At 36.4% G+C, this 11271-nt stretch overlaps 1 protein-coding gene across 1 annotated transcript; it reads right to left on the bottom strand.

The window, feature by feature from the left end:
• Positions 1-246: 246 nt before the first annotated feature.
• On the bottom strand, positions 247-2152 carry LOC107787921 (cyclin-D3-3-like). The gene is made up of 4 exons (XM_016609566.2): positions 1509-2152; positions 1207-1408; positions 846-976; positions 247-609 (listed from the first exon to the last, which is right to left on the bottom strand). The coding sequence occupies exons 1-4, from the start codon at positions 1980-1982 to the stop codon at positions 388-390; spliced, it is 1029 nt and encodes a 342-aa protein (XP_016465052.1). The 5' UTR covers positions 1983-2152; the 3' UTR covers positions 247-387.
• Between the last annotated feature and the right edge of the window lie 9119 nt (positions 2153-11271).

Here is an 11271-nt window from a genome sequence, read left to right as displayed (position 1 = left end):
CTAATGCGTACCAAAATTCCCTTTCAAAAACTTGAAAAGAATATTACAAAGATAAAGAAGAGGATATTAAATTACTTAATACTCGTTCCGCAATTTTTTTTCATTTAAGTTTTCTTTCCTTCGGATAAAATGCTAACCATCTTTACCTATAAGATATAAATCTCATAGCCCCACTATAGTACAGACAGTACCAACAAATAGCTGTAATAATTCTCAAAAGAGGGTTTGGTTTAAATGTAAAGATGGTAAGCAAATTAACATGTGAATAACAAGAACTTAAATAGATGAGACAAGTACTATTATTGAACATTAATTATACATATGTAAACTAAGTGATGATCACTAGTCTATTAAGGAAACATTTAAAGACATCAATTTAATTAATGGTCATTCTCTTGACTCCCTAGTCTTCTTGGAGAATGGCTCTGGAGAAGAAGAAACTGAAGTAGCCACTGACCATGAGTCATTGGAGTAATCTGAGCTAAATGACACATCCATTACCCCTGTTGGACTCCCTGGCAAATTAGTCCCAAACTTGCGTTTGTTTGAATGGAAGTCAATGTTTGTAGCCACCTCTTGCATTAGCCTATAACAATCTTCCACCTTGTCCTGTTACATTACACAAATTATTTAGTTACAATGTAAAATCACAGCATACCAAATAATGTACTAATATAAAACGAGGGCAGCTTGGTGCATTAACCTCCGGACTATGTGCGGGTATAGGGAAAGACCAAACCATTAAGAGTCTATCTAGGCAATCTTAGACTGCATTTCTGCAAAGAACCGCGACCTAAAAATATATAGTGGGGAATTAAGAGGAAATGTGATTAAAAATTTCTAACCTTGACAATACCAAGGATGTCCAAAAGTTGATCTTGGTACTTCTCTCCAATGCAGGGCTGTAGCCTATCAATAACATGCAACATTGTGGCAGAAGCCATAGCAGAAGGAAGGTAACCAATGAATCTGCAATCTGCAATTGACAAACATTTAGGAAATAGTTGACAGCATTAAAAATTGCCTTATATACTTGGACATAATTAAGTACACAAAAGTATATTCGATGATCAAACAATTATAAATAAAACTGCATCATATCAGAGCAATCCTAAATTGGAACCACCTCACATTATCAAAAAGCTTAACTCATAAAAATTTCACGTCCGATGTAAATGAGATGTTCACACTTTTCAACATACTTACCCGTAATTGTGTAGAGAAGCACCCTCTCACATCTCCTCACAAATTCCCAACAGAGACAGTTGTTCAATCCAAGCCTCCTAGTAATGTAATCAAGAAATGAAAATGGGGTGACTGGATTCATCTTCCATTCTAGTGTGGAGAGAACCAACAGCTCCATTCTCTGAACTGTTTTAGATTCAAACACATATCTTGGATCCTCAACCTACAAACCAAATCAATCAAGATGGTCATATATTATAAACAAGCATCAGTAATATCTATATATAGTATAAGATCTATAAAAAATATTTATTGGAACATACTTGGAGGTCAAAAAGAAGAGGAACTTCAGTCTCCTCAACTTTTGCAGCTAAAGAAAGACAAGCTACAGCAACAAGTTGATTTATCCATGGCTTATGACTTTGAAACTCAAAGCTAGAAAGAAACCTATCAAGGTAGTTAACTGCGAGAAATGCAGTTTGAGCAGAGAAAGAGTAATAACCAATGACTTTGAGAATCCATTCAACAGCTTCTCTTCTTGCTGAAGCTAAAGATGGGGTTTTCTCAACTACATTATTTATTACATTCTCTGTTTCTTTAGAAAATAAAGAGCTTAGCTCTCCCTCTTCCCATATCAAGTCATGTGGATTAGGGTTTATGTTTTCACTGCAAAAACTCTCTCCTTCTTCTTCTTCTTCTACCTTTACTTCCTCAGTGAAAAGATCATCTTCTTCACAGTACAAAACATCTAATAAAAATGGAAGTTTTTCTGTTTCTTGATAAGGATGAGAACTCATCTTCTTCTGAGAAGAAGAAGTTTTTTTGTGTTTTCATTTACTTCATAATATTCAAGAAACTAAATAAAGGAATTTAACTCTAGCTCTGTGGCTTCACCTGAGGCTGCAGTTTATTTGTTGATAGTGTTAAAGGGAGCAAAAGAAAGAGACTGGAGAAATGGAGAGTGGGGAGTGACAATATTGGGGAAAGATTTTGTGTTTTTATTTTGGATATCTGGTTGGCTTTTGCTATGTTTTATTTTTATGGATTTATTTGTGTAGGAGTATATAGAAAAAAATTATAGGATATCATGCAACATAATAACTCGACACGTGAGGTTCGTGCGTGTTACAAATCAGGTTGGGACCCCAACAGAATAGAGGCCCAATGGAATAAGTATAGTTTAACATTTAACATTAGTAAGGGAGTGGACCAATTGATTATTCTCAAGTTTTAATGTATTAATGATAGGGTAAATTTATTTATATTATTAAAAAGTATTATTATAATAATTAATAAATACAGTGATAATATAAAAAGGATTTAGAATTGTCAATGACATTAGATAATGTGTATAGGACAGTTTCTCTTGGTGAAGATGTGTTTACCATATGAACAGCAGACTGAATATGTAGTCTAGCTGGTTTTGTAAATATTCTACTTGGTAATTAATGAAAATTGATAGTAATAAAAAATAAAAAAGGATTTATATTGTAAAAGGTGTATAAGCAAAGTTTCAACACTCTCATAAGAGTTAATCTGATTTTGTGTAAGTAGATAACGTGAACATATATAAGTTTAGTGTCTAACTAAATATACAATACCGTTTTTACATAAATGAATCTATATTAAGTATTGTTTTTGCTTCATTACTGTTCCTTAATTTGTTTTTGCTTCATTACTGGGTTCAACGTGAATTAAGTATCTTTGAAATGGGACATAAAAATAACTTATATAAAATGATTAAAATTTTACCAAATATTTTATTTTGAACTTAAAATGCAATTTGTTCAATAATAAAACTTGAAGGTTCAAATAAGCAAATATATATATACTTCATCACTATTAATTTACGTGATACTCTTTCTTTTCTAGTCAGTCTAAAAAAATAATGACATTTTTTCGTATTAAGTAGTTACTCACGATTTCACTTTAAATTATTATTTTATTCTTAACAACATAATTTACAGTCATCGTTATATCTATAATTTATTATAAAGCATAAATTTTAAAAATATTTGTTGTATTCTTAAATATTATATTCAATCAAATAATATCACAAATAAAAGAATAATTAATTGAAACACATAAAAAAAAAAGTAAACAAACAAAAGAAAAAAGAGGGACCAAAGTGAACAGTTGACTAGTGAATGCAAGAGAACGTAGCAGACGCTGTAAAGTTTGCACCAGAAATGACATAAATTACAGCTTCAACAGAAAAGTGCATCTTGCCATTTGCCAACTACTAGTTGGAGTCTTCACTATATCATTAAATTATGATTACCTCAATATTAATTCGCATGCCCCTAATTCCTTATATCTTTATTTAATTAAGTAAAGACGAAGAAAAAAAGAGAAAAGTACTGACAATACTTTACCTTACTGATATTTTCAAAGCACTTACTTTATACGGTGGGTGGAATAGTCATATATACCTTCAGATCTCTTCTTTTACCAAAGCGTATAAAAGGAAGAAAAATCCCATTACATTAAATTAAATAAAGAAAAGAAGAGAGATAAAAGCAAGCCAAAAGTTGCTCTGCATGCCTAATTTAGCTTTCAAAGAGTAGACTCTATTATCACTCCCAAAGTCCAAACACCATTTTCGATATAACCAAACAAAAGTGAAAGTAAATTCCATACGCTTTAATTCTCTCTTCCCCCATTTGCCTTAGGTTAGCATCTTTCCATCTTTATCTTATCTTATGTACTATGATGAGATTTTACTGAACTGAGTTTACTAGTTAAGGATTGATTTATTTATCATGTCTCCCTAGCTATTCCTACATACTATAATTAAATAATTCTTTGTAACTCTTAATCTTTTAGATAAACTTATAATACATTTCAATATGCTATTGGAATATACACACAAGTAATTAGAATGCAAACTATGACTAGTAAATTGTTTTCGTCCATTTTTGGTATCCATACTTGGCTTTCCACCCTCGAACACGATTCCGATTTAATTTCTTGGGCTTTTACTCAGACTTCAAAGCTCTAATTTGTTCGATTTAGCTCCCAATTATCATTTTAACTCGAAACCACTTTCCGCAATGCGTAAACACATTACAAGTGCAATTCACTATCATTCAAGCTCAAACACAAGTAATTAGAATACAAACTATGACTAAAATACGGGTTTCTAGCCTACCATCAATACCTCACACTTAGACCATTGCTCGTCCTCGAGCAATCTAACTGCACTTCACATAGAGACGACTTTCTTTTCAGACAACTTTCCTAACGCATCGTGCTTGGAATATTTAAAGCAGACTAAGCACTGTATCAAAACATGTTAGCCTCAAGACTCGACTCAAAAGCACCACGTATTTTTCGCAACCTGCCCACTTACTCTAACACAAAGTTTAAAGATTTCACCTTACTTTCGCAAATCATGTGCCCTCACACAAACAATAGAGAGTAGTTCCACACACAATAAGATTCAAGAACAAATAGGAACTCAAGATAAACAGAATTAACTCACTCTTCGAAATAAAATTCATGCGCCACAGAAAACGTGTCATAGGCTTGCCTGTAGTGTAGTACTCCACTAATTTGAGCTCATTCAGTCAAGTATCAAGTATGACTTTAATTGGTTATAACGTAGACTACAGGACGGGTAGGATAGATTTGGATATAATGACTACACCTCCCTAAGCACTATAATATATCTTAACCCCACAATTATTTTGATCAAACCCCAACCTTCACAACATTAAGCTCACAATTTCTTTAAGCATAAACAAGATGAGAACTACCACTAGAAAAGAATTAATTTTTTTCTTTTCTAATACATACTTTTTTTTACTACCCCATCGGGATAGAGGTAAGAACTGCGTACACACTACCCTTCTCAAACCCAACTTGTGAGACTATACTAGGTCGTTGTTGTTGTTGTTACTCTTTTTTTCCTTTCAATTCCCTACAAGTGGCTCTCTCAATTTTTTCAAATAATGAACATTTCTCTTTTTCAATAGCTCCACTCAATAACCCGATCATACCTCAACTTATCTTTTATAAGCTCATAACAAATTCAAGTGTTCAAGAGAGGTACAAGGTTCAAACAGATAGTCCTTAACTGACATGCACAGAATACCAACAAAACCTCACTCACACGATTGGACATAACTCATGTATGATAGGATCTATTCCGACTCTCTAGTCAAAGCAGTTAAGTAAAGTCACAATCAACCAATTTAATGCACTTATCTATGAGTCAAGACTGAGCCTAGGCGTCACAACTAAGGCACTCACTACTCTCAAGGCACAACAAAATCAAGAAATGTCATCTCCATTTAATAAATAGCACAAGACTTCACTATTCTTAATAAAAAAAACTAACTACACGCGGTTCAAACAAAACCCTTGAAAAAGAACCGCGGCACAAAGAAAAAACTAAGAGAGAATTATTACACAACTTAAGGAAAACAACAAAAATATATTTTTTTTCTTTGACTTTGATCCCTCAAGAAGACAGTCGAGTAAATCCATCGTCGGGAAAAGTTAAAAAAAAACTTTAAAAAAAAATCAAAACAAACGAAAAACAAACACATGTGTACATATTTATATCATCTCCACCCCACACTTTAAATTATGGCATGTCCCCATGAAACACAAATAAAAAGCAAGAGATAAAAGAAACTTCTCTGATTCATCTAGTTGGGGTCTGAATCGAAGTCGGGATCTCCTTTGCATGCCCGACCCAGTGCACACATCCATGCTGATAGCTTCTTTTCGGTCTTCACTGGGTATATCCCACACTTATCAGTTTCATTCTTTCCAGTTTGCTCCTTCATGGCCCCATTTTCTCCTTCTATCTTGAAGATTAACCTTTCTTCCCCTAGTTAAAGCATGAGCAGCCTTTCCTGAATATCCGAAATTGCTCTGCCCGAAGCCAAAAAGGGTATTCCTAAAAGCACAAGGCCCTCCCTATTCCTTTAAGTATGATTGTGGTCTAATCCGCTAGCTGCAAGGACACTAGTATCGACCTGATTTCTCTAATCTCTCCCTCCAATTTCCTGAAAATAGATAAAGGCATAAAATTATTAGAAGCACCCGAATCACACAAAGATCTTTATAAATTGATACTTCTTAAAGAACAAGGTATAGTAAAACTCCATGGAATTCCACACTTTTGAGGGAACTTATTTTGCAGGATGGCACTGCAATGCTCTGTGAGCTTGACAACCGATGTCTCCTCCACTTTTTGCTTTTTGGACAATATGTACTTCAAGGATTTAGCATAAGCTGGCATTTGTGAAAGCACCTCTGTGAAAGGTATATTCACATGCACCTGCTTGAGCACTTCTAGAAAGCGCCCAAATTGTTTGTCCAGGTTTTTTCTTCTTTGTTTCTGGGGGAAGGTAGAGCAGGCATGTATTTACCTTCTTCAGTCCCCTCATTTGTTGCATTCTTATCTTTCTTCTTTTTTTGATCTCTACTCTTCCCTCATTTGTTGCATTCTTATCTTTCTTCTTTTTTTGATCTCTACTCTTCCCCTTCTTCTTCTTCAGACCATTATCTACCATCCCTGCACCTTTTTGAATATTATCATTTTTCTGCTCCTCCACAATCTACACATGTCTTTCAATTAACTCATCCTTTTGCTTTGCTTTAGGATCTTCCAATTCATGCCCACTCTTCAAAGACACTGCATTTATTGTCTTTTTTGGATTTCATTCAGTATCAGAAGGGAGAGTTCATGGAATCCTCTCAGATAATAGATTAGCTAGTTTCCCCACCTATCTTTACAAGTTTCTAATGAGCGTACCGTGTTCTCTGTTAGCTGTGTCATGGGTTTCAAGTCTCTCATATGTCTTAATAATAAAGGCCTTCATCAGATCTTCCATGTTTGACTGATTAGACATGGCATGGACAATGCTCATCGACAGTGGAATCGCCAAGAAAATTCTGGGCAAAAGCAATAAACTCTACTTTCTACTTGGTGAACAGGTGTATGATCAAGTCCCTCATGAACAAAATCCACTATGAGATACCAAATGGAAGAAAACCAAGGACAACTTATTTGAGAGTCTTTTTGAATGAAAATGCCATGGTTTCAACAATAGGAAGGACCAACTTTGGAAGTTTGATGCAAAAGGCGATGAAGGAATCCTTCTGGGATACTCCCCACAAAGTAAAAGCCAGAAAGTCTACAACAAAAGAGCACACTAGTGGAAAGAAGTGTTCATGTGCTATTCAACGAGACACCTTCTTCTAACAAAGGAGAAAACAATGATGATCAATATAATGAACCATGTTTGGCACCTGGGAAATATCTGAGATTTCAAATGGGAAGGCTGATATGATGAGTAAGATGAAGGAGACAGGTGAAAGACAATGCAACATTCTCTTTCACTTCTCATAAGGAACCTGGTACTTCAATTACTACCACTGAAACTGAAGAAAGACTGGAGATGCAGTACAAGATACTCCACAAGTAACAGAACAAGGAGTACAGGGAAATCCAATTACCCTACCAAGTTCCTCTACCAATCAAACCTCAGTCCCAAACTGGAAACACAAAAGCTCCCATCTACCTGATAACATAATCACTCCTCTTTATTCTGGTTTTAGACAAGAATTAAAAAATTCAAAAATAAATAAATTTTTTCCCTTTTGTATTTCCACTCCATAATAGAATTCAAAGTCAAGTCCCAAGGAATCCTACTTGAAGGTTGCCAAAAGAAGTTTGAGATACTTAAGGGAACTCAAGACCTAGTCATGTATTACCCCTCAGGTGACAGTTTTAATCTTGTTGGGTATGATGATGTTAACTGTGCAGGTTTTCTTGTGGACAGGAAAAGCACTTCGAAAATGGTTTACTTTCCATGTTCATGTATATCTCTTGGGGCACAAGGAAGAAAACCTCAATGGCTTTGTTAACAACTGAAGAAGAATGTGTAGCGGGAGCATCCTGCTATGCTCAAACCCTATGAATTAAGCAGCAACTGGAAGATCTTGAGGTATCTTCTGATGGTATATCTTCTCTATCCAGTTCTAAACAAGAGGACCAAGCACATTGAGGGGTAGCATTATCTTCTGAGGGTCAATATGGAGAAAGGGTTAATCTATGGGAAGTCCTGCAGCACAGAAGACCAAATTCCAAATATCTTCACCTAAGCCTTGAGTAGGGATCATTTTGGAAGAAACAATGTGAAGTTGGGGTTATTAAGATCTAATGGAGAACCTGATCCCCCATAAGTTGGCTATATTAAACACCTTTAGGTAAAATTAGCTAAAGTGTTTTCTGGCCAAGCCTAACTCACATCAATACCGTTGAAGGTAAACACGCATGACGATCATAGAAGCTAAAGGTACAGTTATGAACTGCGAAAGAAGAGCTGCTAAAATCCTTTTCAAAAAATTGTTCGAGCATTAGGTTCCTGTACCACAGGTTAGTAGTAATGTTCTTGTTCTGCATGCTTTCTCAAAATTGTTTAACAAAATCAACTCAACTGCCACATCATCCGACTTTTCAAAGTCTGCATATCATGTCTTGTCTTTCAAATCCCTTCATCCCCTTTGTACGATAACGTTTTCCCACAAACCTACCTTCGTTTTCAGAACTATTTAGAACTCGTTCCTCTCTCTTCTCATCATTAGTCCTTTTTTTCAATAAAACTTTCTTTCTCCCTCACAGCAAGTCATGAACCTTCATCTCTTCTGTATAGCTGTGATCCTCTCTCCATCTCTCTCTCTCTCTCTCTCTCACTCTACTTGTCTTCCAAATACTCCTATAATGGCAATCGAACAATCGCTTCCTTATCCCACCATTAACACCACTCCCACTTCCCTATCATCCTTAAAATTATCCCTAGAGATTCATTATTTCACTCCTTCCAATACTACTGTATCCACACCCGGTTCCTCCTCTTTTCCTATAGTCTTTCTTTTTCTAACAAACCCTATTTTTCTCCCATGTATTGAGAACTCTATGTCTCGTCACTCCTCTGATCTCATCAAATAACACTCAGGGAGTTTCATCTCTCAAGTGTTAGAGGTCTCTGAGGATGATCCTAATCGGTATCTGAACTCCTCCATTTTGGACTTAGTGACTCTTATAGAGTCACCAGAAAAGGAAGCAGCGTATAACATCATGGCTATCACTGCTAAGAGTCTGATGAATGAAGGAGCATATCTCTCGTCTGAGTATCAGGGGAAGAAACTCCATTCCTAGGCGATGTAAGAACCATAACACTCCTCAAGTCTTTGGCTCATGAGACGTTCCCAGAAAAACCTACTGAAGAACCTGATTCTCTTCGAGGCAAACCCACTTCTACACCTCCTGATCATCCTAAGCTCTTAGAATCCTCCTCCAAGTCACCCACTATCAGGTCACAGCAGAAAGAGGGTTTGAATCTATATTGCAGAAAAGTAGGAGGAGTGCCAAGAGAAGGAAAAAGAGGTTGACTAATCAAGGGGAATTTGTTACTGACAAGAGTGTTCCAGTAAGTGGGATTGACAAAAATGCTCCAAAGGAACCTGGTTCCTTAGTGAAACAATCTATAAAAACTCAAAAGTTCGTGGATAAAACTTCTGATGAAACTATTGAGAAACAAAATGGTGCATCCGTGAAGGGCAGCAGCAAGTCTAAAAAGAGTCCACTTGAGCAAGCCATGTCTGACGATGATACTGTGGGGCTAGTAAGCTGGAAAGGAAAGTCTGTTGAAGGATCTAGCAAACAAAAATGGGAAACTGTTAGAGAACCCGGTGCTCTGAGGACCATACCTAGTGATAGTGGTCTTTGGCAACAAAGATTAAGAACTCAAAAAGTCTTGTAGGGTCGTACATTTAACCCAGCAATTTCAGAGATGGCCGGTATGAGACAAATTCAAGAGATAGTGGAATTTCAGCAATGGGAGCACTTGTTTAAATGGAGCATGCCTCTGGTGTACGAAGATGCAGTACAAACTTTCTACGCATCTCTCTTCACTGTTGAGGGGGATCATATTTGTGCGCTAGTAAATGGAGTAGACATTGTACTCGTCGCTTTAACATTGGGAAATGTTCTCAGAATTCCATGTGAATGTCCTTAGTCAAAGGTGTCTGTGGTGTCAACTTTAGGAGAGCTATCATGAAAGAGCAAGCTATTCAGTTGGGGGAACAGGTGCATAAGAAGATATTACTTCCTGAGTATCAGCTTCTTTTTGAACTGGTCAATAAGGTGCTCTTACCTCGTTATGAGAGACAATCCATTGCTACAAAATCAGATATGGTCTTAATGGAGGCGCTTGATGAGTTTGTCCCAATCAATCCGCCAGCAATCATGATAGATCATATGCAAAAGGTGACAAACTTTAAAGGTGGGAATCATGGGCTACCATATAGTTTTCTACTCACTCAAGTGTTCAGATTTTACAAGGTCCCCTTGGGTAATCCTAGAGTAGGAACATGCAAGCAAACCTTCTCTAAAACTATTCTAGAAGAATGTGAGTGCGTAGAAAGAGTTGGTGGAAGCATCTCGACCATTTCTCAGCTAATCAATGCTTAAAACGCAGCTACTGAAGAGATCAGAAGGTTGAGGGCTCAAAATGCCATACTAGAAACTCAGCTCAGTCAAGCAGTTAAAGGACCCGATTCCATTAATGAAGAAGTTTCCCCTCTGACAAAGGAAAATGATAAGCTTCGCACAAAACTGCTTGAAGAACAATTGTCTGCAAATGCCCGATTGGACCTGGTTCTCAAAACCATTGCTGCCTCCTCGTCCAAGCCCCCATCTTCTAGTGCCCCTAGGATCCTCTCAGTGGCCAGCTCTTTTTCTTTGCTCTAAATATTTTGTGGTTGTTGTTTTATTTTTGTGATAGGCATGTTGGATTTCACTACTACTGCTCCTGTTTTGCTCAGTCCATTATTAATATTAATGAAACAACTCCTCTTTTTGCATGTACAATGCTGCTTTCCTCTGGCTTCTTTTTTCTGTTATATTGTGTGCACATATGTGGCATGAGTTGGCTATGTTGGACTTCGTTATGCCGATTGCCTGCTTGTGTCTCTTTTTAATGATGCCAAAAAGGGGAAAAAATAAGGTCAGGAGGTTAGGGGTCAGGGAGTCAGGGGGAATTTGCTGCAAATATAAAGGGATCT

The sequence above is a fragment of the Nicotiana tabacum genome, chromosome 16 (genome assembly GCF_000715075.1).
Source record: "Nicotiana tabacum cultivar K326 chromosome 16, ASM71507v2, whole genome shotgun sequence".
Taxonomy (NCBI): Eukaryota; Viridiplantae; Streptophyta; class Magnoliopsida; order Solanales; family Solanaceae; genus Nicotiana; species Nicotiana tabacum.
This window is presented reverse-complemented; position numbering and strand designations above follow the sequence as displayed.